The sequence below is a fragment of the Zosterops lateralis genome (assembly GCF_965231275.1).
Source record: "Zosterops lateralis genome assembly, chromosome: 5".
In the NCBI taxonomy this organism is placed as follows: domain Eukaryota; kingdom Metazoa; phylum Chordata; class Aves; order Passeriformes; family Zosteropidae; genus Zosterops; species Zosterops lateralis.
The window spans coordinates 58,028,310-58,056,248 of NC_139766.1; the positions used below are offsets into that span (position 1 = coordinate 58,028,310).

Here is a 27,939-nt window from a genome sequence, read left to right on the forward strand (position 1 = left end):
CAAGCTGTGCAGTGTTTGTGATTTTTCAGTTTCAATAGAATACATTAATCTGAGTAGATTAGGTTAAAAGACTCATATGATTCACAGCTGATTGCATAACTTATTTTGTTAAAGGAAATATATGTTAATTCTAGAAAAACAGAAGCATGTTGACAGTGGGAAGTGTTTCAAGTGAAGAACTAGATGAAAATTATGTCCCAATGAATCCCAACTCTCCTCCACGACAGCATTCCAGCAGCTTCACTGAACCCATCCAGGAAACAAACTATGTACCAATGATACCAGGCACGTTTGATTTTCCATTATTTGGAAAGCAAGTCCCTCCTCCTGCTCACATGGGCTTCAGGTCCAGCCCAAAGACTCCTCCCAGACGGTCGGTACCTGCTGCAGAGTGTGAGCCACCGCCAGTGGATCGGAACCTCAAACCAGACAGAAAAGGTGAGGAAAACCTCCAGGAAAACCTAATCTTTATCATCTAAGAAAATAACATAGCTCTCTCAACTTCTGCTCAGTGGAAAATGATCATGCGTTTAGAAATTATTTTAGAAATAATTTTTGTCCTACAAGATAACCAAATCACAGAGGAGCCCTAGGATTATTTTTAACATTATTGAAGCATCACAATAACAGTGCCAAATAAAAGCATAGGTTTAGAATTTATTGCCCTAGTTACTAATGAAAAAATGTCACTGAATTCCTAAGATTCAGAAGAGTGTCCTTCTGAATATACAGAAGACACTTGTGATGCAGAGAGAGAACACAAGGCATTGGGTAGAACACAAATTTATACCCATAACAATGCTTGGTATGGGATCAGCGCACATCATCATTGTAGAGGGCCCCTTTGAATCTATCCTAAAAAATTAATCTCTTAAATCTGGCACATAATGTGTTTATTTTTTCCTTAAAATGAGGATTATTTGGGTGACCAGAGTTCTTGAGGAACCAAGGTGATGGGGTTCCAGTGTGTCTATAAGAGATACTTGTATAGGGAATCCCTAATAAATAGCTTGGATTTTTTATCTAAAATGTTTTATCAGCCATCCTACTAGAAATACAAGCAAATGCTTAAAGAACTTGTTTCCCTACTAATTTTTTGGGACAAGATAACTAACTTTCTTGTAGAAGAGGGAACTAAACATTAGGTCAAATGTCTGCCCTATTTTGCATTTGAGTAAGTCCTATTTTTAATCTTATGTACTTGAAAAAATTAGTATTTACATTGAGAATGGCTGACTTCATTGTGGGCAAGCATAATGGTAAATACTCAGATGATCCAAAATATTCACTTACTAAACCTTTAAATTAGTATTTTTACCACAAAGTGAAAACAGGCTGTAATTAAGGGATGTAGAGAGTATCACTATGATAGATGAGCTGTGTGAAATGGAAAGTACCAGATCTCATTCTGCCTGTCCATCTTCAAAAACTGAGGCATGACCTTTTCTAAGACTTTTGGCCCTCTGCTTGTGTTAATTGTTTTTGTGTTACCAGACAGCAGTTTTGCTTAGTTCTTAAGAAATACTGAACAGGAAGAGATTGATGAAAGTTGATACTGGAAAACATTCTCAGAATAAACTGAACTGATTTAAAATATTTTCCCAGATTGGCCAGTTTGTGTATTTTACTGATAAAATGTTTGACCTTCAGAAGTAATAAATGTATGTGTTGAAAAGCATCTCACTTGCTGTTGGCAGTGCAAAGCTGCCGCACAGCTGTTTGCTGGGGCAGCATCATTGCTCTTGCATCTCTCTTTTTGATCTGAACTAGTGTTTCACATTCAGAAAGTGGCATGTAAGGCTCCTGCTTTGCTTCCATCCTCAAATGCTTTACAGCTAGAAAGATGTAGCTAACACCAGGGGAAGGCCTTTAAGATGTGTTAACATACCTCTTAAAGAAAGTAGAGTTACTGGATGAAATTTTTGTCTACAGACTTTTGGAAGATGTTATCACTGTAAAATAATAGGATTGTTTAATGTAATTTACAAACTGAAGTGATTTTAAAGTAAAACTGTCCCTGAATGTAAATATGGTATAGTGCTTAGGGGCTGGAAAACAAAGTTTGGTGAATATCTTGAGCTGCCAAGAGTGGTAATGATTCTGATTTACCACTGAGGGTTTTATCCTAGTAGCACACACACACAGATTGCCTCGCTCTAATTTTATCAAATGCACCACTGCAAGTTTTCTGTTGCTGTGGAGAAAGATCTGGTGACACACAGGAATGGTGATCTATTCCCATTTCAGTAGTTGAGGTCTCTACACAATAACTCCTTCCAGATTCACCTTTGGCAAAGTAAAACTGCAGTTTCCTTTGAATTAAATTAGGTAAAGCCCTTGTTTAAGTGGACCTTTACCTAACTAAAACAATGGTGTGCTTTATATTCTTCTGTGTTGCTCTTCGAGCTTTCAAGTTCTTGTAGCAGCTTCTATTATCAGGTTGTTTCTGTTTATGTAAATGTAGTGCAGTGCTCTTCTGCTACAAATTAGTGCTAAGGAAGTGTCAAGTAGGCCTGTGTGTTCAATAAATCTTTGGCAGAGACAGAAGGGGAGGAAACGGAACATAAAATATTTACCTTTGGGCTATTGCTCCTTTAAATGTTGAGGGGATTTAATATGTCATTGGTTCAAGAACTTCTGTTGAAGACCACTGATGCTTCTTCAAAAATGGTTTTTAAAATATCAGGTGTGTTGGGGGTAAGGTGTTATGAGGGCACATTTCATGTTGTGTCAGAGGAAGCTGCTCTGTCTTTTTTTTTTAATTGGTTACAGATTGCTGCAAAAACAATGTTTGCACTGCCCCTAAGCTTTTTGGAAGCTATTAGAAATACTTAGAATATTAGAATACACCAGCACCTTTCACATAAGCATTAGCTTTAGCTCAGTCGTATTTTCTGTGGGCCAGGGAGGTTTGTTACATCCAGTGCTAAAAATGCATTTGACAAAGAGATAATGCACTGAAACCAGCAGATAAAGGAAGAATACACTGCTTTTTGTTGTCAAATGTATGTGTTTAGCATCTCTTCTCTTTTCCTTTGGTTTAAGGGCTTGCTGCTTACAGCCTTAGGGTCTTTGATCTCCCCAGCCTGTTTCTTTTTTCACTGGTCTCTAGGAAAACTTTGTTTCAGAAAGTGGGTTAAAAAATAATAATGAATAAAAGCATCTACAGCCTTGAGATTACAATACAGGTTTGTGTAGTTTCATTTCTCTAGCTCACAGCTGCTTCTGTAAATATGGGGTGCTTCCAGTACTTTCTGGAAGTCCTGAAAGTAATTTCAAAACATGGTGTTGGCTCTCTGCCCCAATAACTTGAATCAAAACACTTTACTTTTTCTTTAGAGAAGCATACCAAAAGGTAAGTGATGTATTGCTTGGGATAAAATGGAGAGCGTTTAGCAGGCGCTTTTCTGCATTCACTTGTAATCGAATGACAAGAATAATCTCTTTTTTAATTTGGTTTTTTTTCAGGGTGCTGTTTAGTTACATGGGACCATTGGCTATATTGATTTTTGAATTTCTGCTTTTGGCTGCTTTAGCTTGCCACAATTGCATGTAGTCTTGATGCTAAATTGGAAGTGTGTTTGCTGGTAAAAGGCTTCAAGCAGAAAAAATATTGCATCCACCCCTGCAAATGGGTCTTACTCTCTGAATCGTTCAAAGACAGTGACAGGTTCTGCCACAGAGCAGAAGTGACATTTGTTGTGATGGTGACATGCCTTCTTCAAAATACTGTTTGTCCAAGAAGGAGCAGTAGAATTAAAGGTGCCCAAATGCTGTGAGGTGGAGAAAGACTCCCTAGACTAGCAAAGAACAACCAGGTTCTCTTTTCAAGGGAAAAATTAATGGTCAAAAAAGATAATTAAAAAGGTGTGGATTGTTTTTTATGGATCAGGAAGAAGCATTTGAGTGGTGCAACGTTTGAGAGATGGGGGTCTCTGTGAACCTCTGTGAATGACAGTGACCCCCTCCTGCCCCAGGATTTGTTCCATGGCTAGGGCAGAGGGCTATCTCATCTTAAAACAAGAAACTTTAAGACCAAGCAACTACAAAAACAGATTTTTTTTTTTTAATAACTGTTTAGGAGCTGTCCAGAACAAGTCCTTGCAGCTGTGTAACATCATCCCATCTGTGAGGCTGAAATATCTTAAGAAATATGTGCTTGTCATCTTCACTGATAAAATACAGTTTTTCAATATCTGAATCAAAGTGTAAAGTCAGTAATGGAATTGGTGATGGTGGAGTTTACTTCCTCAAAATCTCAGCTTGATTCCTAACTTACATTTAATTGGTAACTTCTTTTTTCTGTGTTATAGCACATTTCTACCAAAGTGGTCTTTTTAAGGTTCTGAAAAGAAATATATGAACAGTGGGCATATGGCTGAACTAAAAATTCATGGCCATGATAAAATGAAAATCAAAAGTTAAATCTCATTCATTTGAATAGAGTATATTAATGTAATGTATGAATGAATGAATATAAATGTAATTTTTGTGAAGTTTTTGATCAATAATACTTAAAAGCACTTTCTGAGAGTTTTCCATTTAGCCTAGGTCCTAGTTCAGGGTCATGGGGAGCTGAGATAGAACAATGCCCTCAGGATCACTCAGCAGATTGCTGACAGAGGCAATACAGAATTTCGGATTCTCAGCTTACAACATGGTACTGGAGTTTGCTTCATTTGTCTTTAATAGCAATTTGTCTATTTGTTCAAATATTGTTAGGGTTTAATTGCAGTCAAGATTATTTTGAACAATATTTTCAGTCCTATTTTTGGATTGGGTGGCACAGGTTATTTTGCTGATGGCAAAAATAACCAATAGTTAGTGTGGTGCATTATAGCTTTTTTAAAATTTTATTTAATGGCTTATATTTCAACAAAAATATATTAGCAATTAAACTGAGAGGCTTCCTAAAACTTAAGGCCACATGACTGCCTTTAAAAGAGACTGCTGCTTGGCCCTGGTAATTTTCAGCCCAGTATGTGGTAAACTTGGATTTAGAGACAGTGAGTGATGCACACATTCTTTTTCATTCCAAGAAAATACCCAGTTGCAGCTTGAAAACAAAAAAAACAAACAAAGAAATGAAACCAAGGGAGAGAAAGAAAATTCTCATGGAGTTGGAAATTGTGATTGTTTTTAAAAATGTTAAAAATTTTATCTGGTTGCTTTTCTCATAGGTTTTTTTTTTCCCCATTTAAGATGTTAAAAGACATAATCTGTGTGGTTAAACCACAAATATGTGGCTTGCTTCTTAAAAATGTGGCTGTATCTCTGGCACCACCCCTCATGAGAATCTCCCAAATGGATTAACTTCACAGAGAATTCCAGTTTTCTTTATAAAAGAGCCCAGGCTCACTTTGAAAAGGTAATTGTGTCCAGAGCTTTCCCATGGCAGGAAGCACCTGCCCCATTCTGGTCCCCATAGGACCTGCTGTGATCCTTCTGGATGACTGGAATCATCTCCCATTGTTTCAGTGCAGCGTGGTGCTCTACAAATCCCAGGCAGAGCAGGTAGTTGTTAAGGAAATTAAGAACCCTCATTAATCATGCAAGTAGCTATAAATAGCCTGATGAACAGTTTCCTTGTTAGATACTCAAACATGTAAATATTTAAGTTGGACACTGTGAACATATTGCATGTCCTGATACAGCAGGAGCACCACGCCATCCTTAAATAAAACTTCAGAGAAACACTGGCAGTATTTGTCACAATGGGAACTGGCAATTCTTTCAAAACAATAATAATTAGGAGCTGGCAACACTTCAGTGTTCCACACTATCATCATTGTCTTGCATATTCTTTAATAAAGGTTCAGTTATGTTCTGAGGCTTTAGGACAAGTGAGCATTCAAAATATAAGAGTGGTGATTTCAGTCTGCTTTCATTCTGCAGCAAGAACTGGACTAGAGATCTGTTGAAAACGAAACTGTAATTTTTGTGATGACTTTTCTGAGCAGAAGTTTTGCTCATTTTGCTTTTGAGAAATCCATGCATTTTATCTTCTAGTCTGTCTTGGAAGCTACACCCTTTGTTCATTCCATTTAGGAATTTTAAAAAATTAAGGTTTTGGGGGATGTTTTGGTGCTTCCTCGGAGTTTGTAAAGCAGGTTGAGTACAAATTTATTGATTTTTTTCTTCTTCTTTGATCTTCAACAAGCTCCCATTTAGCTGAAAATTGGACTTCCTCCATGCCTGTACTACACTTGTACAAATCAAGTTTTTACTTAATGGCTTTAAATGAAGTTTACATAACTCCTTGCTGTGATGCACCAGTCCTTAACTTGCAGCTGTGATTTGTCTTCTAAAACTTTGAAACAACAAATAATTTCAATAAAGATTTCATTTGGATGGCTGCATCACAGCTGCAGAGGAAGCTGTGCTTTGCTGGACACAATGGTTGTAACAAAATCAAACCTGCCAGTTTTCTAAAGACAAACTGCAATACTTGCTCTGATACTAGTGCTAGAGATGATTAAGTTTAGAGATTAGGGCTAGGGATTTTTTTAAAAAGTAATTTAAACTCCAAAAATATGAGGTAGAACAGGAACAAGAGAACATGGGTAATAATGCCCTATTTTTATTTCTCTTTATAAATTTTTTCTCTTCTTTGCCGCATCCTTATCACTTTTTTCAAGACAGCACAGTTTTTGATGCACATATTGTCATGCTATTTCATTAGTTTTTAATAGGCTTAATGTAAAGCTTTAGTTTCTCGGTGAATAGTTTAAATCTTGTTATTTTTTCTGTGTTTTGTATTTGAAGTCTGTTGGACTTTGTGAATCTTAGTGCAGCATTAAACTGCTAATCAATAAACACTCCAGAACACTGTACTTTGGTTTTAAAACAGCCTTTGTTATTGAATGCTTTTAGTTCATCATGCTTTGGGGGCTTTTAAAATACAGACATGTAGAGCTACTCACAAATTAGAGCAGTCAAATAGTATTTTGATGATTAATAGCTTTGGTATTCTCTGAGTAGTTTTATGGCATTTGCCAAATATTTTAGAAATACCAGTGAACCTTAGCTGTCAGATCCAGTTGGCCTTCTTCATAATCAGATATTTTTTTTCCAAATAATTCTTAATTTCTGTAGCATTCAAAGTACCAGTTTGCTGTAAAAAGTTATTTTGAGGGGATAAAGACATCTGAGAAGACTGGAAAGTGACTCTTTATGTGACTGCTTTTTATATTTCATTACATTAAAAAATAAGTTGATTTCAATTTGTTTTTATTGTCCTAGAGACCATAGTTTTCAGCATCCATATCTTATCACCAGCCAGCACAAAGCACATTATTGATATTCCTATTTGTTGGTGGATACTAGTATGGAAATCCATTTGAATGTTGTATAACTAAATACATGTTTCTAATTAGAAGTACCTTGGCAGGAAACAGTCTTACAAAAACAGAGATGAAAAAGCAAATTCAGGATATTTGTAGAGCTCTATGTTGAAGACCATGTACTCAGGAATCAGGGTTCACTTGGGTGAGGAAGAAGAGAAAAAAAGCAAGAGTTTACTCAGCAGAATTGAAAACCAAATAATAAACCCTGTGGGAGCAAGACAGTGAGTTTCAGCCTTGTTTTTCAAGGAAATTCTACAGTGATTCTGAGTGTGGGAATTCTTGGACTTCAGTGCAAATTTCAGTTTCATCGAATTACAAAGAGAAGGGGGCAAGATGTGCATTTTGTGGATGGACACAAGAAACTGTGGTTAGTTATTTCTCTCTGAAAGTACTTTTGTGTGGATGCAGAGCACTTATGTGGCTGGTTTTTCCTTTTGCTCTCCCCCTCCTATCCCAAGCACAGCACTGCTCTAGCATTCCTACATCTGATCTCCTTGTTTCATGAGGATTAGTCCTGTTGGCCAGGAAACAGCGCTATAAGATCATGCATTTCTCAAATTTTATGTCACATTAGTATATTTACCTTAAAATTTTAAGCCCTAAATAGCTGGTATTTAAATAGAAGAGTTGGCCTCTTCTGTGAGGATGTTTGCAATTTCCTGACATGAAGTCTCTTGCCAGCAAGCCATGGAGCAAGCATCCAGTCAGGAAAGAAGTGTCCTTAATAGAAATCATGTTTAGTTCTGGTGTTTCAAGGCAATAGTCTGAGAACAAATGAATCTTTTCAGCATTATGTCCTCAAAACCAAAAACATGAGGACCCACCTACACTGGTGCAGGAATTTACTGCAGTGGGACAACTTCCCCCCCTCCCCCAAATTATATTCCAAGTGTTCTGTGGAAAACAAGAGCCAATGCAAAAACCAAAAAGGTTTTTCAGTTTAAACCGTTGTTTGAAACGAACTCAAACATATGAAATAGACTCTTCTCCTGGTGACTCTGCAGACAAAGGCAGCATTGAAGTGCCCCAAATGCCAGGAGCAGAATTCGTGCGTCTGAGTGCGCTCCAGTGCCACAGCCATCATCGCCTGCTCTGCCTGGCAGTTTGTACAACAAGCCATTTGTTAGAAAAATAGACTTCATTACTGATTTTTCAGCTCAGAGTGCCCTTGTACAGTCTGATAGAACGTGCAGAAGTTGAGCTTCTGTCTCCTGGCTGTAGCATTTTGCATTTTACAGGTGGTGACTTGACTGAACAGTGAAAACATCTAATTTTCACTTCTTGTTTGGTTGGTTTCACTTGACATAATTTATTTGTGTTTTTTGTTTTTTTTTTTTCCCTGTGCAGGTTTGCATCCAGTGGTGTTGTAACATTTAGTTCCTTTTCAGTTAGGAAAAAAAAAAATTGCATAAATGAAACTTTTTTTTCCTTTGCCGAGATCTATGTTTCCCAGAATAGGTATGTAAGTTAAAAGTATTCTCTTTCCTGAGATGAGGTAAATCTGGGTCTGTGGGAACCCCAGGAAATGTGTTCCTCAGTATTGCTGGGGTTGAATGCTGAGTGGAGCCAGGCTCTCCATAGAGCCCAACTGTCACTACACTGATTTGAAGAACAGCCCTGTGACACTTTAGTATTTGAGGATAGAACAGATGTGGGAGATCAGCCTGCTGTACAGGTGGGAAGCATTTCCCCCTCCATATTTTAATCATTTTTTTGCTTTTCAGAGATACAGGTATGTGCTCCTGGGGAAAATTGTCTTTTTAAGGCAGTAAGGGGTATTACTAAGGGCTTTCAATGCCCTGGCTCATGTCACTTTATCTTCTTAAATGGGCAAAAACAGAGTGAAAGAATCCTGCAGTTACACAAATATGTAACCTCAGATTTGTGATTTTGATCCACCCCTCCTCTTTTCCTTTGCCTGGTGTCAGGTCTTTCCTGTTGCACAGTATAAGCTCCTCAACAGAGATTAGGCCTTTGGGTTTTTTGTTTTGTAGGGAGGAAAAAGAAAACACTCTGCACAAATATTTTAATTCTCTTGACACATTAAACTCGAGGAATTGCATTATCCTGGCTGGTTGGTAGCAGCAAGCTGTTTTGCCACCAGATTTATTGAGGTTGAACAGTCTTGCAGCAGCAAGAGATGAAAGCTCAGTGAGTTTTGTATGTTCTTGTCTGATGTAAAAGTATTAAAGGGACCTGTACTTATTTATATAGCTCTTCTGAAAATCTCAGAGTGGTTGGTAAGTGCTAAGTTAAGTGTGAAGCAGGCAAGCAATTACATAATATCCACATTTTACAAATGGGGCTAATCCCAGTTCAGGAAGGTTGGCTGCGCTAGACCACGTAGCATCATTAACAAAAGGAGAAATAATGAGTCACAGCCCTGAGTTCCTTGAGCTTATCTCTTTATTATGGGTTTCAGGCACTTTAGTTTGTTTGGTTATAAGAGCAGAGGTTATTAAGTGCACACTACTTAAATAATTTCATTAACTCTGTTACCTCTGCTAGTTTTCTTACTGTGCTCATGATCTGTGCTTCTATATCAGCACATATTAACTTGAGTTGTATTGGGCCAGATTTCTTTTAAATCAGATTATAAAAGTGTGAAATACAAAATTATTATTATCAGGTAATGATATTCAGCATCAAATTGTAATAAATAAAAAGTGTTTGGATTTGAGCTTGTACATTTGTTCAATCAATTTTAAGATCCTGGTCTTTTTAAATAGGCAGGCTTTTATCAGAGTTATAGGCAAGGACTTAAGAATATTGGATCAGCTCAGAATTGAGTACACCAACATGTTGGCTCATGCTTTTGACTTGGCTCTTGTCAGGAATACTTCATGTTCCACTTCACAGTCTGTGTCTTTGGTCAGCATTGCCCAACTGTTCACCCGTTTCATCAGCACATTGAGCCATTTAAGGGAGCATCTGATTTTGAAATTGGAGAAGAACTGTCTGTATAAAAATAATTTCACGTCCTTTTCTTTTTAAGGAAGTTGCTATGCAGCATTAGTAATGAATAAATAAAATTTATCTTACCTGCATGGTGTCTCAGAAGCACTGTGTAGAAGTTAAGATACAGTACAAAACCTCTGTGTTTACCTTTCTTGTTGTTACTTGATTATTCCCAATACTTCAGTGATAACAGTAATAGAGCACTTCATATGCAAAACCCTTGGGGTAGAGATTTGCAAACTTCTGGTGCTTGCTGCCAAGTTTATTTTTTATAAAGCATTCTCACCCATTGCTGGGAGTACCAGCCCACACCTGAGTTTGTACCAGTCCTTTTCCATTTTGTGCTGTAGGGCAGCTTTCTAACATAATCAGACTTGAACTTTTCATTTGGTGTATTCATATGGCTTCTTGGTGTACCACTTGAAGGCATTTGCCTTTTTTAATATTTACACTTTGTCAGATGGGCTTTAATGAAAGCTTAGGGCTATCACACATTATTGATCATGTTTATTTAAAATAGATGGCGTGACCTGAAACACTTGCAGAGTGGTCAAGTTGGCTAAAGAACATCCTTATTGGAAGGGTATTTGTGTTGCTGTCTGTAGGGTCTGTAGGATTGGTATTTTCATGCCAGGGTCATTTCTGGCGGAGTTTGGGTTGTGCCTTGGTGAGGGGACAGTATGCAGGCTGAAAACTTGGGAAGAAAATCCTGCTGTGTCTGCAGGGTCAGAGTGCTGGGGTTTGGTAGAGACAGGTGGAGACCTCTGGGGAACAAGTTTAACAAATACACTGTAAAAAAGATTTTTGAGGCATCTCAAGTGGGAGACACACAGTGGGTAGAAGACCTCCCAAGAGCACCACAGGAATGGAGACTCCCAAGAGTCATTATTTCCAAAGTAATTTGGCGACTAAGGAGGATTTAATTTCTCTGAGGGTACTTCAATGTGTATCTGAAACGGGACTGTTCTCCTTTCATGCTAAATATGCCTCAAATATGTATTTTTAATTATTTTTAATGAAACTAGTTAGTAGTAATGATCAGTTATAATATTTGTTGATGCACTTTTTAGCCTTTTTGTACACCTTTTACGCTTGCCTCCGAGAGATTTATTACTTGCATGCAGTGTTTTCTTTGTTTCTGGTTTGGTGCTTAAGCCCTTAGTGTGAGCCTCAGCTAGACTGTAAAATCTCCTTCAGCAGCTTGCTTATGCTTGTGGCATTAACCTTTCTGCAGGGGGTTGTGATGTTTATTTACAAAATTCCAGTTTTCCACTTACAAATAGAATATTATTAAGAGAGTCTTCTTTTTGCCAATTAGGTCAAAGTCCTAAAATTTTAAGACCTAAACCACATGGTTTAGAGCGAACTGATTCACAAACCATAGGTGACTTTACTACAAGAAGAAAGGGTATGTACTTTAGCACTGTATGTATATGGAGCTTTATAAAAATAAGTGAAGCAAAAATTAAGAAAACTGTTCTTTTAGAATAACTTTAACTCTGGCATATTCTTTTCTGCTATAGTCTAAGGTCATGGATATATTTTCCATGCCAAGCAACCAGTTTCCTGTATAAGGAATTAAAGACGTTCTGGCTTGAACAGTGCATAGAAATTTTTCTTTTATATTAACGTGAATGTTCTGATCTCTTAAATTGTAGCTGTTCATATTTTGGACTGACTTTTGTCTGTTGATTTAGAAACAAGTATATAATAACTTGTAAATTGTACATAGTAACTTGTAAGTTACTTGAAACTTTAGTTAGGCAATAACCTGAAATCACAGTTCATTCAGGTCTCCTGAAATGAAGCAAAATATTGATCCTCTGACCATACACTAGTACAGACATCTATTAATGCACCTTAAAGAGGATTGCAATTAATTTGATGGGCTTTATTGAAGATGCTTTATTGAAGATGTGAAGTTGGTGCCTTACACAGTCACAAGAAGTAGAGAAAATAATGAACAACATTAAAAATCTCAGAGAAATATCACTGATTACCTTTGGGTTTTAAACTCCATTGCAACTGGATGAAATATTTCTGCTGTTCTTGGTGGGCTTTGGACAAAGTCCTGGCTCTGTCTCTGCTGCAGCAGTACCTTGCCCACTGTTTATTCCTGCCAGGTAGTCTCAGACCTTTACAGAGGACTTGAGCCAAGCTGATCAATTATTGTGTCAGTCATGCTTTAGTATCATTTTGCCTACATCACATTCAGTTCTGTCACTACATGCCTGACACTTGATCTTGGTGAACCTGCCAAGAGGCAGAAAACTCATAGTGGGAGAGGGCACCATGAGGGAAAGGAGAGAAAGGGCTGTTTTTATGATGATACTGCATTTTGTTTTCTAAAAACAGTTTTAGAGAGGATAAAGTTGACAGCAGATTGACTCTGTGATATTTCTTTTTCCACAAGCCTTTTAACACTTTATTTTTTTCCTAATGTTTAGGAGGGGTGAGACATATAAGCTAGAGAGAGGGATAATGTGTTTCTTGCTAATAGCCTACTCATGGTTCTGTTCTGAAAATGGAATTCAAAAATGGCACTTTTTTGGAGAAGAGTGTTAGCTGTCATGAGTGGCGCATTGCTCTGCTCGACTGTGGATGAGCACTGAGGCAAGCCAGGCTCTTCCTGCTGTTGGCTCATTTCTCACTTTTGCAGACTTAGCCTTAGCTGCAGGTTCTGCCCACTCGTGGAGCTGTGAAACCTCGCCAGTAAGGGCACATGTACACAGTGAGGGCACAGTTTGCATATTAACAACTGGCCCTGAGCCAAGAAAAGTCTCCAGAGTTGGCTCTGCTGAAACAGCCCATCAGCCCTGCCCTGGGCTTGCCTGCTCAACAGGTCGTCACAGCAGAACGAGGACAGAACACGATGCTGCCACTTTCAGAATCTCTTTTCAAAACAGAATTACTGCCTACAAGTATATGCTGGAAAATTCTGAAATTGCAGTGGGCTTTTTAAATGTTATATTTTAATTTTTTAATTCATGTCTCTTCTCATTACCTGAAAAGATTAAAAACATAAGTTAATATACCATGTCTTGCTGAAAATGGAACTGTCTCCCTTTCCTTACTACTATTTACTATTTGAAAGATAGAGGGTTTTTTTCTGTATTTAGGCTGTGAAAAGCTTTTAAATTTAAGTTTGTTTAGAAATGTTCTGTGCTTTACAATTGTCTGTTTCTTACATAGCAAAACCAGCTCCACTAGAAATAAAACCTCTGCCTGAATGGGAAGAATTACAAGCTCCAGTTAGATCTCCTATCACCAGAAGCTTTGCACGAGAGTAAGTTTCTTGACTGTTCCTCATTCAGATTAATAATTTTTGCTGACTAGAGTGTTAATAAATGTGTGTTCATCTGTATCATATTTTTAGCTTGTTTGTAGCTTGAAGTTTCCTTTGGAAGTGCGTGAGTCTGTGTGTGTATCTCTGCATTGAAATAAAGTGTGTCTGTGTGAAATTTTGTTTTGCAATATTAAATATAAGGGACTGTGTATAACCAAAAAATGTGACACTCTCGTAAACTTGAATGAAAAATTCAGCTCTAATATGCTTATTTTTTGTTGTTTACCAGGAGGTTTAAGATTTTCGAGATGTATTGTTTGTAAAATAATTCCTGGTAATTAGCTCCTCCAGGTTTCCCGTGTCTCCCAGACCGGATTCAGTTCATAGCACAACTTCCAGCAGTGACTCGCACGACAGTGAAGAGAATTATGTATCCATGAACCCAAATCAGTCCACTGAAGACCCAGTATGTAAAATCTACATCTTAACTACTCTCTTCCTGTGCAGTCCTTACTTTTAAATCATGCAAACACAGATCCTTCACTCAACATCACTCCCTTTATACTTCTAGATCCAACCGAATGATAAAAAAATCTCCGTAGCAAAGCTGCAGTTTTGGTAGGATTTCACTGAAGAAGTTAAGAGCATAAAGAGAATGGTTGATATATGTGTCTATCATATAAAACAGTTCAAGACATGACTTTTTTCCTACCTCTTTCCTAGAATCTGTACCCTCTTTGTAATCGCTTGTCCTTGGGCTATGCACCAGTTGATTATTATGACATCAAGGGAAATAAACTGTCCTAGGAACCTCTGAGACATGCTTTAAAAAACTGTATTAAAAGGACATCTTCCAGGAAATGTAGAAGGAACAGGGGAAAAAAAGGATTGATACTTATTGTATACATTCTACGAAAACAGAACCATGTGTATTTTATTAGGCTTCTTTCAAAGAAGAGCATAGAAAAAGTCTTTGTGTATTGAATATCTGTATTTTTTCCCCTTTGGGGGAGAATTTTCTCAGATAATGAAGCTTCAGATACTCGGCATGGAGTGCTGCTAGTTAGGAAAAGTTAATGATGCACACTGTGGTTTTTCTTTGGTGAGGGGAAGGAGAGAGAGAAAAAGAAAACCCCATAGCAGTAGTTCTAATGAAGACAATAGCACTAGACCTAGGCCTAACTAAAATGTGGTTTAGAATGTGCATAAAACACTGGAGGAAACCTGTATCTTAATCTCAGTATAGAATCGTGGAATGGTTTGGGTTGGAAGGGCCTTTAAGATATCTTGTTCCAACCTGCCATGCCATGGGCAGGGATACTCTACTAGACCGTGTTGTTCAAAGCTCCATCCAGTCAGTTCAGTGCACTCGCATGTTTGGGTTCTTAGCAGGGAATACAGCAGCATCTTTTATCTTTAAATCATTTATGTAAGATCTTCTTTGGGCAGAGCCTGTCTAGAACCTTTTTTGTTCTGTTTGTGTGTCTACCTTCTGATATGGCATGTGCTGGCCCATCTCACTGCCTCTGGACTCTCCTCTCGCAATGCTCTTTGCTTCCCTGTCCCCTGCTGCTCTGGATCCTCTCCCAACTTCCTCCAGTGTCCCTGCCCCGCAGCTCACCACTGCTACCTCTGGATGCCACATCCTAGGTCCCCCTTGTGCCATTCCCCACGGGAGCTGGCGGGGTACAGGCTCTGGAACCTGCGGAGCGCCCCGAGCTATGCTTTGTGCCGTACCTGTTGTGTTTCCCAAGGGAAAGGCATCAAGCACGGGGGAGCTGCTGATGTTAAACCTTAGCCCCTCTCTTGCAAGGGCCATTGGTAAGTAAAAGGTCATGTCCCATTCCACAGGTGCAAGAAACATCCCATCTTACACCAGCGATTAGCCCCACCCGTGCCCACGGTTCTCCCTGCACAGAACCACAGCTCAACCCGGGTGTTTCTGTTGGTTCTTAAGGCTGTTCCAGGGGCTTAACCTCCATACCAAGATGGTACAATTAATGCCCCAGCTCATTAATATCTTCTGTTTGCTTGCACTGATCCTATTTTAAGGTTATTCTACAGATTTCCTTTCTGTTTCATTTGCGTGTAATTAAAGTTTCTGTTTCCTAATGCATATATTCTGCCTGTCTAGTTTGTTTGAAATAACAGATTATTTTTTGTTTAAAGAGTAACAGCTTTTTTTAATTTATGCTGGAAGCATTGATACAGAATCTGATTTTTGTATGTTTAATATGAGGAATTTGTTCAGAGATTTTGAGCAACAAAAATGAGCTTCATATCAGTTGTTTGTGTTTGTCCTTGTTACCACTTAATATTAAATGAGTTGGACAATAGTGATATAATGGATAATTTCAATTTAAAATCCCAGCCCATTTGGCTTTAGCCCAAAAAATACTTTATTTCCTAAAGAACCAGAACATTTCCAGATATCTCACGGCCTTTGTTTTAAAATCTGACTTTTTGAGAATTTTTACTTGTTCCAACTCTCTCTTAGCAAGGAGTCTGTATTTCTTCATCTTTTTCTGTCATCAGCTTTGAAGCACCTTGTTTGGACACGTCATACTTATGTTTTATTTAATAAAATCAGCAATATTTTATCTGCTTTTTCTTTCAAGTTGCTCTCAGCCTTACCCTTCTGTCTTTCCTTCTGCCTTCCTCTTCATTTTTTGCTGACTGCTGCCCTCTGTCTTCCTGTTTTTTCTTTATCTTTTAGAGAAGAGTCCTTCTATTGTACTGTTCCTATAACACCTGTTAAGAGGGAGGGATCAGGCTGGGAGAGGACAGAGGAGGTGAGGTTGTAAAAGTCTGGGCTAATTTAAATCTAGGTATATGCAATGCAACTTCAGGCAGCCCTACACATATTTTCCAAAGTTTTAATATTTGGATCTTGAATTGAACGATACTCTTTGATTTTCAGCTTAATCATGATGACTTTTCAATGAAATGTAAAAGTATCATTTTTAGCTTTGCCACTGCTCTAAAGCAGAAATTATTGTAGGTATTTAACAAAAATTTAGGGAAATAAAAAAGTTTGTGCTTAAGCAATGCTAAATTTGAGCTATAACAACTACATTTAAAAAGAACAAAACATGCTCTGTTCTTATTTCAGGATGTGAAGGGGACATTAAGTGGAAGGCACAGATGGGTTTGGTGGCAACCTTAAATTTGGTGGGGTGGTATTCGGGTTTTTTCCTCCCATTGGCTTTTGACTCTGTCCCAGTTTTGATATAGAATGTATCCCCTTGCCATACAAGGTCAATGAAATTTGCATGATTTAAGTGACTGCAAGAGTCTCAGTCATTTCCTTAACCTTTTACATTTTGGTAGATACAGTAAGCATATTTGATAATGTGGACCATTAGTTTTTACATTTGTAGCTGAGGTTCTTTATATTATGATTTCAGAATTTGTTTGGAAGCAACAGCCTTGATGGAGGAAGCAGCCCCATGATAAAACCTAAAGGAGATAAACAAGTGGAATATTTAGATCTGGACCTAGATTCGGGAAAGTCTACTCCACCTCGTAAGGTAAGCAGACATTCAGCTCCTGCAGTTCTGCCATCAGGAGTTCAAAATCGCCTTCCACAAGATCATCTTCATGGTCATTTCTCAAATGACCGGTTGAAAGACCATGTTGGACCTTTCAAAGAAACTGGTGCTTGTTCTGTATCTGTTTGGGACTCCCCTTGTCTTTTTGTTGTTAATTGACTTGAGATTGTTTCTGTCTGTTCCCAGAAGAAGAGCAGTGGCTCGGGCAGCAGCGTGGCAGACGAGAGGGTGGATTACGTTGTGGTGGACCAGCAGAAAACGCTGGCCCTGAAGAGCACGCGGGAGGCGTGGACTGACGGCAGGCAGTCTACGGAGTCCGAGACGCCCACGAAAAGCGTCAAGTGAAAACACACTGCCTTGTCCTCGGAGAACGGAAAGAAGTGAATTTTGAAGAAACACAGAACCACAATGGCGGTGTTGTTTGGCTGTACAGTACCTGATTCCCCAGGGTGGGAATCAGCTCCTCACTGAGATAGGATGGAAGCCAAAGGACACTTTGAATATATCAAAGGAACTTTAAGATCATGAATTGGCTCTGTGGTGTCTGGAAAAATCACAGCCTGTAAATAACGTGTAAAATAATACCACTTAGCTTTCAGAAAACCTTTTGTTCTGTAGTTAACACATTTGTAGTATTACTGTGTTTATGCACTTTTTCAGTTACAATGTTGGTTCAGGTATTCCCAGTTAGTGTACCTTAATGCCTAATTCAGCTGGAGAATTCTTTTTTCCTCACACTACTATTCCTTACAATTTTAGGTTAATTAAGCTACATGTAGATATGGAAATTAATATTTGAACTTCATTTTAACAACTCAAAATTGATTTTGCAGAAATACTTTCACAATTGAATAATCTACTTGAAATGCCAAGAGTCGACCGTTAGTTACACACTTGTTTATATTTAATGCACACAAGATCATTTGGAAGTCTACAGGTTACCTTCCTAACAAAAAATTGCTGTGAGTAATAATAATGAACTGTACTGGGTTTAGACCTAAAATCCTGGCTTATATGTTAGTTGTTAGTGGTGGAACTTCTATTGTATTTTATTAATGACAGTGTTCTGTGTTCAATGGGTGAAGATTCTGCAGGGTAGGATCTTACACTTTCAAAGACTGAATAATTAAATGTCAAGTAAGCCTGCAAACCACTGATGGCATGCAGTAATATTGTGATCTCACACTTATTAACAAGAAATAACCTTTATATTATTTACAGAAGGTAGAGTATATAAATCAGGTACGTACCAAGCACTGTTGTGCTAATACACTGATCAGGTTTAGACAATGAGCTTTAGTTTTGTACTGTTTAGAAGTTCTAATGTCAGTTTTCAGTTCAAGATTAATGGGACAGTTTGACGTTCACTTTTTGTAGTACTAGCAAAATACTGTGATTTTGAATTAGACATTAATTCAAGTGGAAATACTATGTTTTAACACCATAGTGCCCTTCTTATGAGCTCTATTTTACTTTAATCTCCTGCTTGGCCTTATATTTAAATCCCTATGCAACTGATATTTTATATCTCTGTTTTTAAAAATTAGATAATATACCTAAATAATCCCCTTGTAAACCACTTGTTGCTCTTTCCTGGTACAGGATTTAAGCTCTGCATACTGTGATCCTTTATTTTACTATGCCAGTTCCAAATAATAATCTGCCTTGGTTTAGAAACATTTTTTGTTATTTGGAAGAAGATAGAATTCTTTAAACACGTGAATGAGTTAGGTCTAGATAGAAAACTTACTAACACTTTTGTTTTATACAAATGCCCTCAAGTAAGTGGTTGGTTTCATTTTCCTGCCCAATTGTTTTATTTTGTCCAGATCATTTAAAAGTTGAGCATAAAGCTGCATTGTTTGCTGGCATGTTGGCCTTTGTACTGTGCCTAATCTACCATTGGTTGTTTCTCTCCCCTCACAGCCACAATCTACAGTATGTAAATTATCTTATTCTTAACAAAGGTTCTTTTTAAATTAGTAATATTTTGATGCTTTGAATGTTCATTTTAAAAAAAGAAACTAAACACAATGCATTTTGAGGTGAATTTTAAATAAATCAAGTTGTTCGGTTTTGATGTGTAAACTCTGTCCTGTGAAACAGCAAACGGATGTCAGTGTGTCTGGGAAAGTGCCTGGATACCAACCACATTTTGTCACAATTGTAGATTACCTCCCACTACCTCACAAAAAACAAATTATAGCTAGAACAATTTTTAACATCAATCTCTGATTTAAGACCCTGCAACAAGAAGCCAAATAATGTGAATTCCCACTCTTCTGGGAGCCAGGAAAAAATCAGTCTCCTAGGGTGGCCTCTCTTGCTGAGCTAGTGATAGAAGGTGGGTTTGCTCTAAGTTTGCTGATATCAGTCACTGATTTATGGATTACACTTACTCTTTCTTCATTTAAAATTTGGCAGGATTCACAGCATTATTTGTCATCATGATTGAGAATCCACTCTCAATTTTTAGGCTTTTCCCCTTTCTTTTGTTAAGGAAAACAGCAGTTTCCACACTGTACAGATAGTGTAACATTTTCTAGGTAGCAGTCTATAATTTCTCCTTAATTAGATTTCTAAGCAGTTTTCTCCCCCATATTCCAGTATTGCATTTTCCATACTTACATGCTGTCCATGGTATGTTCAGAATCAGGTGTGATACTAATTTTTGATGATACATCTCATTTTCACCAGTGAAGCTACATGGGCTTTACAGAGCAGATCTGTCTGAGCTCTTGGATGGTCTCAGGATGTGAATATAAAATTGAAAATGTGACTCCTAAAGTTGTAGGTGGTAGAAAGCAAGTGAAGCTGATATCAGCCCTGTGTCACTTCCAGTTACTAGCTTTGTGAGGACACTCTAGTTGGAGGCAAGCTGGTGGAAACTCCAGTAGATATTGCCACAGAAGTAACTTGTCAGTGTTGTTTGTCAAGTATTCTTTTTTCAAATAGGTAAGTTTTTCCTTGTTTCACTCAAACTGTATGTTACCAGTTGCAGATACAGTTTTCATTGCTTTATATGTCATTATAAATTGCAAATATATATATGTGCAATATGTGTTTTACAAGTACACAACATCTTGCACTTAAAAATCAAAAGAAAACTTGGTGCCTTGTGCACTAAGATTGACATGAGAGGTGATTTGGTATCGTTCCATGGTGTGATGTGAACATTTTTTTATCTGGTAAGTACCAATGGCCACACTTTTACACACTGTGATATAATCACTATTACCTCATGAAGTGCAGGTGGAAACACAGTTGCTCTGTTCCACTAAAACTTTGTAATGTGACATTCAAAAAGGTGAAAATGTGATCATTAGTCTTTTTTGTTTTCTGACATTTGTATTTATATAAAAAATAATAACAATCCATTCCTGTATGACAGTTGTGACATAGTGCCACACTTAGGGAGTACAGACAAATTACAGTAGGGCTGTTTTGATTAGGTAATGTAGAATTTAGTAATTAGCTATTTCTTGTAGCTAATTAGGGAGTGATGGGCACCTCTGTAGCTTTCACAGTACACTATGAGCCAAGCAAGATTTTTATCACAGAAGTGCCATTCCCTCCTTAGCTGTAGATGTTTGTGTCAGGAAAAGCGAACGGAAGTTTATTTGCTCAAGGAGAAGGTATTGCCATACAATATCAGTGTGCAATTTGGACAGCAATAGTGCCACTTCATCTGTTGAACTATTTCATACCTCTAGGTCTTAAGAAGGTCAGCACTATCCACAGGTGAACTTTAATTTGGAGATTATCCTCCATATTTCCTACATCTGCTCTTGATCTCTGTGTATTGTACCAAAATGCTTCTTAAATGTTAATTTCTTGTTGTTTATTACTTGGGGATACTAATATGGCCCAAGATCACAGAAAAGGTGCTTCTCCAGCACCTATCACACAGTTAATGTAATAAGTGTTCCACAAAAACATTCTATTGATTGGGTCTAGATGAACCAAATCCCAAGCATTGAGGTTTCTGGCTTTTTGCTTTAACTGAAGAAACATTTTGAGTTCAGCTCTCAGCCTGACAAGGTGCAGAATGGGCTACAAAGAAAAGATGTTGAGAGGGTTATGAACAATATCTTTGACATTTTAAGTTTTCCAGAATATGTTTATGGTTTCTCAGCCCTGATGTTAATTTTCAGTAGTAGGAGTGGGAGAACAGGTATTGGATGCATGAGCAGTTGAAAGGTTTTTACCATCTTGTTATTAGGTAAACAGAGTTAGACTGTGCTGGTGCCAGTGGTTTTCTTTCTAGATGGTATAGAAAAGAAAATTTTGTTTTATTTGAAAGGGATGATCTATGTTTGCTTCAGTGTTTTTATAAGCAGGTCAACTGAGTGTACAGTTGTGTAATCTGCTGTGCACACACACAAAATATTTAACTTTAATATGCTAAAATGGAATAGAAAAAAATCCTGTACAGTTTAGAAGATAAAACACCAAGTTGGTAAAATGGAGATTCTCAAAGTTTTCCTGCAATTATAAGCCAGCACTTGTAGTAATCATCATGATTCGCCCTTGAAAATTCTCCCCGGATCTCTCATCATTGCCAAGCCTTTTCCTGGTAAGTTATATCTGCAGTGAAATAAAAAGAAAACGTGTATCACATTTTCAGAATGGCCAATCCTAGTAAGATTTTAATAAATGATGTTTGAGGTCCTGGGCTTAATGTGTGGGGGAGGCTTGCACAAGGTACCCAGACAGCTTGATTTTTTTAATCAGAAGGCCAGAAGAAGAGGAAAATATGAATATGCCTTATTTTTCCCTGAATTCCTATCAGACTTTAAAATATGCAAGTTTTCAGATTTCTATGTACTTTTCAGGGAATATACTTTAGAGGAAGGAATCACTACTTGCTTCTGTCCACTTGTGCTGGTTTTTGCACAATTATAAACTATGTGGACTAGCTGAAACGTTTGAGATTTTTTTCTTTCCATTATGTGTTAGAAGTGAAGGATGCAGGCTTGGGAGTTTGGAGATGCCTCAGACTGGCCTGCTGGTGTACCTCAGAGTCTGGAGTTAATTGCATCAAAACAGTGATTCAACCCTCTGCTGAGGTGATCTTCATAGTAATACCTATAAATCATGGTATGCATATTTAATTATTTTTTAAAAAATTAATCATAATTGAAACCCAAGTGTTGGGAAAAAATGGTGTTTAGAGTTAAGCTCCCTAATCTCCAGTTAGGCATAGAGCAGCATTTGAAAAAGCATTATGTGTAATAGAGTACAAATTCCCCAGGCACACAAATTCATTTAGGATCTTTTGAGGAGAAGAATTTAATATTCAAGGCACTAATGTCCTCTAAGTAAGTGAAAGTTTCAAGAACTTTTTCAAAATCTAATTTCTACTCAATTATGTAAATATAAGTTTAGGAATTAAATTCAAAAAACACTTCTTTGTGTTTTAACTATATTTTGTCCTCGATAAATGAAAGAAGTGATGGTTCTTAAGACATTTTTGCCTTTAGCTCTACTCACTGAACCAATATGAGGAAACACAAAACCGACTTGGCCCTTGAACTTTTTAAAAAGAAGGAAAAAAGTAAAGGAGCCACCCAGGACCAGGATTTAGCCTCTGATCCCCTCAAACACCATGGGGTGCAGCTGCCCCCAGTTCCAGTGCTCACCTTAGAAGCTGGGACACAGATCCCATGACCAGTACCAGGGAAGCACCAACAAGCTCTGAAAAAGGGGTTTGCTTAAAAACAATATCAAGAGTTGAAGCAAAAATTTAGTTTTGGAGAAGGTTGGTGGGTTTGTTTCCTTTGTGTAAAATGAATAGGATAATATTTAGGATTGTGATGCAAGTACACTCAGTACTACCCTTTGAGAGCTGTGCTGTATCTCACTATGAATACTATTGTTCACCTCAGTTTTTTGATATTTAAGGTCTGTATTTTTTGTACAGCATTTGGTGTACTAGGAGAAGGACCATCTTTAAAGTCTGGGATCAAGGATCAGAAAACATTGGCTCCCAACAACATTTTAAATTTAGGGATAAATTTCCAATGGATAGTTCTCAGATCTTGAGATTTCCCTTTAGTAGGTGAATAAGGATGGAAACTTGAAATGAAGCATGCAGTTATTGTTCTGTAAATGGGATGTTCTTCTGCTTTGAGAAAACCCAAACAAAATTTTTAAAGCCCCTAAAATTATTTTAAATTATCCATTCCGCACACACAATGTCAGAGTTTTTTCTTAGTAATTTTTATATCCCCTGTATCATAATGATCTGAATAAATGCTGGTACATTTTCTCAAGGATACTTAGTTATTTGGTGAAGTCTTAGTTTGATTTCCTGTGTCTTTCTGACATGATTTTCCCCTCAACTATTCTCTTTAATTAAAGGAGGGTTGAAAACCAATTACTTTTATAAAAGCTGCTCTGTTTTTTGTGAGTAAGCAGGAGGTTTTTTTAATGTTGCAAATCTCAGTTGTGATTCAGAATAATCACTATTGCAGAAAGGAATTCAGACGATGTATACAAAGCAGAGGCTATAGGTTAATACAAGAGGCATATTCATGTCTAAAACCAAGGGCTTAGGAAATACATGTGGCACAAAACAACCAGAGTCCACAGCACACATGAGAGCCCACCATTTGAGCAATAAAAGCTGTGTTGGAAGCCCCTGAGTACTTAAGTATGGGGAACAGTACTTACACTGGCCCAGATCACAACTGAGGAGAAACACAGCAGCATAAGAAAGGCAAGAAAACCATAAAAATCAGATTAAGATGCCATGGCAGAGGCATCAATGTATGACATTTGGGTGTAGAGGCAGATATACCTGTGTACATGTGGAATCCAACTAGAAGTGTTACTTAAGGGATAAAACTGCCCATGTACTCAAAGTGGAAAAAATAAAGTATTATGTCTTGCTTTAAAAACCTCTTTTTCAGATTTATCCCTATCTTTCCCTTTTTATAGACTATCCAACTTCTTAAAGTCCCTTTTTGCTGTAAGAATAACAGCAGCAGGAGCAAGTCTTGGTGGTCTCAAAGGTCTCTTCCAACCTAGTTTATTCTGTGATTCTGTAAGTCAAGTGGTTTAACTGCTGTGCCAATAGGTGGAGGAAGTAAGTTTTCCAAAGGAGTCTTTCCTTGCCCTGTCTCCCTCTGGTTGCAGTACTGTAAGGTGAGGAGTGACTTTCATGAAAGGAAACAGGGCCAGGGCACAACCTGGTTGCTGAGAGGGAGGAGAATCCAGAGTAGGATCTGTGTGTGTAATAAGGTGTTTGTGCAATTTTTTTTCAAAAATGTGTTTTACAGATTGAAAAAAAAAATATATTTGCCTTTTGGTTGAGTCTTTTCAGTCATAGCAGCAAAGAAATAAAATCTGAAAGCATTTTATTCATTCTGGGTTTTTTTTTCTGCAAGAGTGCTGCTTGTTACAGAATCTCCATTCTTCGAGGATTTCTGTAATGAGTATCAACAGTTGACTCCATATGGGGTCTTTTTTTTTTTTAATGGGTAAATTTTATTGATCAAAGAGCTTGTTTTAAACTGGGCACAAGCAGAGTCTGATATGCTATCTGCATGCCATGTTGCTGTTACCAAATATTCTCTGGTTTGTGGTTGAGCACAATTTAAAAGACTTGGTCTTGACATGTCACTATTTTTGTACTCTGCTTTTTGAAGGCAGGCACACAGAGGCTTACAAATATTCATTACAGTTTGTTTAAGCACAGAAGATGAAGTCAGGGCTGCTTATTTTCTATGAAATGTTCATTTTACCAGGATGGCTACACTGTAATTTGAACAATCTCAACATCATGGTACTCAAAATTTAAAGAGCACATGGATGAAATTTATGCACCTACATGTGGTAAACTCTAAAACATTTCCATTGCATTAAGGAATCTACTGAAATTAATATATGGTATTGTTTGCGTGTGTTGGTTTTTTTTGTGGGGGATGGGTTTTAATACTGGAAATCAGTGTGTTGTCAGTTATGATGAAGCTGATGACAGTGACCTTTGCTGATGGGCAGAGGGTTTGGGGGGGGTTTTGGTGGTTTGGTTTTGTTTTTGGTTTTGTTTTTGGTTTTTTTTTTTTAACAGATGTATCATGATTTTGATAGCTTCTTTGACTGTTGACTGTTGAGTGTGTGTGTGTGTGTGCACCACCTCTTGCCTGCAGCACTGTAGCACTGTTAATCTGAGGCTGGAAGAAAAGGGACAGTAACAGAAGTGATGGCTTTGAAATAAGTCTAATTGTATTTGTATCTTCATGGGATAGTCCAGCTCAATATCCGCCTTGGAACTGGAAAAACTGGCAGTATCTCATCTCACGTGGGTAGCATCTTGCTTTGGTATTGCAAACTAAAAAAAAAATAAAAATACAACCCTCCCCTTAAGATCTGAACGCAAACAAAGCTCTCACCCCTTTCTAAGCCTCTTGAACCCAAGTGACTGCCATATGTCTCACGGAGCAACCACAAATAACTCTGTTTCATTCCTTTAGTTTCCCAAATTTTGGGAAGATTTACAGTGTTGATATATGTGCAGCAATACCTATTGGCATAATTGCTGCGAAGCTAATAGTATCATTTAGAGTTGTTCTTACTTGTGGTGTTTCAGTTTCTTGTCTAACAAGGAGACATCTAAAGAATATTAATTAAAGTTATTATTGCACAACTAAGCAACAAAATTGAAAGACGTGTCACCCGAGAGAATTGACAAAAATCTGTAATTAAACTGTTCTTTCCTAACTTCGTAAGCATGTTAATAATTAGCTCTCTCTAGAGTTTGGTCCTGGCTGAGGGGGGATTTCTTGCTTTATTGTGTATTTGAGGTGTTCAGCACATCAGTAATGTCTATCATGAACTCATGCCTTTATGCCACTGGTTGCTTTCAATTTAAGGTTTTCATATTTGGGCGCTGTATGGACTGTTATGATTTTGTGTGTTCATGAATATTGTCATGTTAACTTAGAAACTCTTCTTTCCTGCTTTGGTTGGGGTTTTCTGGGGCCTGGTTTGGTTTGATTGCTGTGGTTGGGTGGGGTCTTTTTTCAGTTTTGGTTTTCTGGGGTTTTTCTTGCACAGTCTTCTGCTCTGCTTTCAGGACTTCGGAAAATTCAAAAAGAAATTTAGAGCCTTTAACTTTTGGCAAGACTTTTTTCAATTATTTTGCCTGTTGAAGTAGAGGTGAATGTTTACCTCTTCTGATACCAAGCACACAAATATGGCAACACCCTCACCCCTTAGCATGGCACTGTTTTATTTTGCTGGATGGCCAAGGATCAATGAGATTTGGGCAGAGGTTGTGCTTTTCTCCCTTCTCCATCAAAACAAACTCTACCTGTCAGTTTTATTCTGATTGTAAGAGATGATGTCGAAGGTGCTGAAACATCCTCACTGCTCTTCCCAAATACCTGACTTCTTCCTAACGGCCTTCTACTCCATTTTCCTTCACCAGTGATTCTCCATGTGTGGTTTTGTTTGTGTGCTTTGCAGAGGAGGCAAAAGAATGAAAAATGGGAAAGGGGGAGTGTAGCTCCCTTCCCACCCTGACCTACACTCCTCACCACATGGACAGCACTGCATTATCTGGAGCAGCTCTGGGAGAGGGGGCAGGAGCTGAGGCACAGCAGGTGGACACAAGGCTTTGCTGGAAGAATATAGGTGGCTAAAATAACACAGTTAAGTGTAATTTGCTGCTGCATGTATTTTAAAAGTTCAAGCTGTGTCCCTGAATAGAGAGAAAAGCATTTAGCAAAGCTCAGGGACTGAGTTTTCATCTGTGATAAGAGATGACAATGAGGAATGGGAAAATATGTCAGTAAATTTGTGATTAGCTGAGAAATCTTATTCTAGAAAAATTGAGATTTTCTGGGAATTTATTATTCTGAGTAGTTCTGGCAGAAACAAAGTGACACAATCTTTTGGAAATGTCAAAGCTAATAATTTCAACTTCAAAAAATGTTAAAGGATGTCTGCAATAAAAGACACTGGAATGAAGGTGGTAATAATCATCATTAGGATGCTCTGTTTTGTTCCTACATTCCAGGTTACAATGGTTTCTCAGGATGTGGAAGATGCAGCTTCACAAACCTGTGGAGTGCACTCAGGGACTGCATCTACACTGACAGCACTTGTGAATATTGCTGGAATACAGGTGTATTCCAGCAATGTGTATATGAGCAGGAGAAGATGTGTAGTGTAGAGCAATTTGGATGATGTGGAGAACGTGGCTGTCCATGCTGTGACAGGGGACAAAAGTCAGGGGACTTTTGCTTCTGACTAGCTCAGGTCTGGCCCTTTGGACAGCCTCTGTTTGCACCTGGAGTGCAATTGTAGTGCTCTTAAGCAGATTTTCCTGTTCAGTTTCATCCCATTCTGTGCACTCTGGGATGCACGCTCTGGCAGATGGCACCTGGCAGATTATCAGTGAGGAGGTGCACTCCTCCCTTGAGCGAAGGCAGTGCAGGGGTGGATCTGCTCAACCCCATCCTTAAAGCAGGGAGAAGACACTGTGTTGTTGTTTTCAGGTGGTTACAAAACCGTCTTTCTGTACCTACAAACCTGGTCTGGCTCCATCAGCCTGAGCAAGTGAGAAGCAGGAGACTTGAGAGAGTGGCTCTGTAACACCCTTTTCATGAATGTTCAAGTCCCTCTACCCAGAACTCATGGAGAGATGAGGAACCCATGCAGTAACCCGAAGCTGCCTCACCAGTAGCTCACTGTACAGCACATTGCTGTCACCTGCTTTACTCACACAGCCCTGCTGCTCCCCCCTGGGGCTGCTGCTGTCTCCAGCCAGAGCACGGCTTCACCTCCTGGG

The 27,939-nt window shown here is 38.1% G+C and overlaps 1 protein-coding gene across 3 annotated transcripts in view; it reads left to right on the top strand.

Annotated features, from left to right (window-relative positions):
- GAB1 (GRB2 associated binding protein 1) overlaps window positions 1-23,776 on the top strand; it is a 100,908-nt gene extending 77,132 nt beyond the window's left edge. Inside the window, exons 6-11 of one of the 3 annotated variants that reach the window (XM_083861666.1) lie at window positions 135-438; window positions 11,623-11,712; window positions 13,497-13,590; window positions 13,933-14,056; window positions 16,998-17,120; window positions 17,328-23,776. In XM_083861666.1, the coding sequence (XP_083717792.1) occupies window positions 135-438; window positions 11,623-11,712; window positions 13,497-13,590; window positions 13,933-14,056; window positions 16,998-17,120; window positions 17,328-17,486 (894 nt within the window). In that variant the 3' untranslated portion in view covers window positions 17,487-23,776. The remainder of the gene's footprint in view (window positions 1-134; window positions 439-11,622; window positions 11,713-13,496; window positions 13,591-13,932; window positions 14,057-16,997; window positions 17,121-17,327) is intronic. The other 2 variants (XM_083861668.1, XM_083861667.1) reach the window with 2 other exon arrangements.
- Window positions 23,777-27,939: the final 4,163 nt, after the last annotated feature.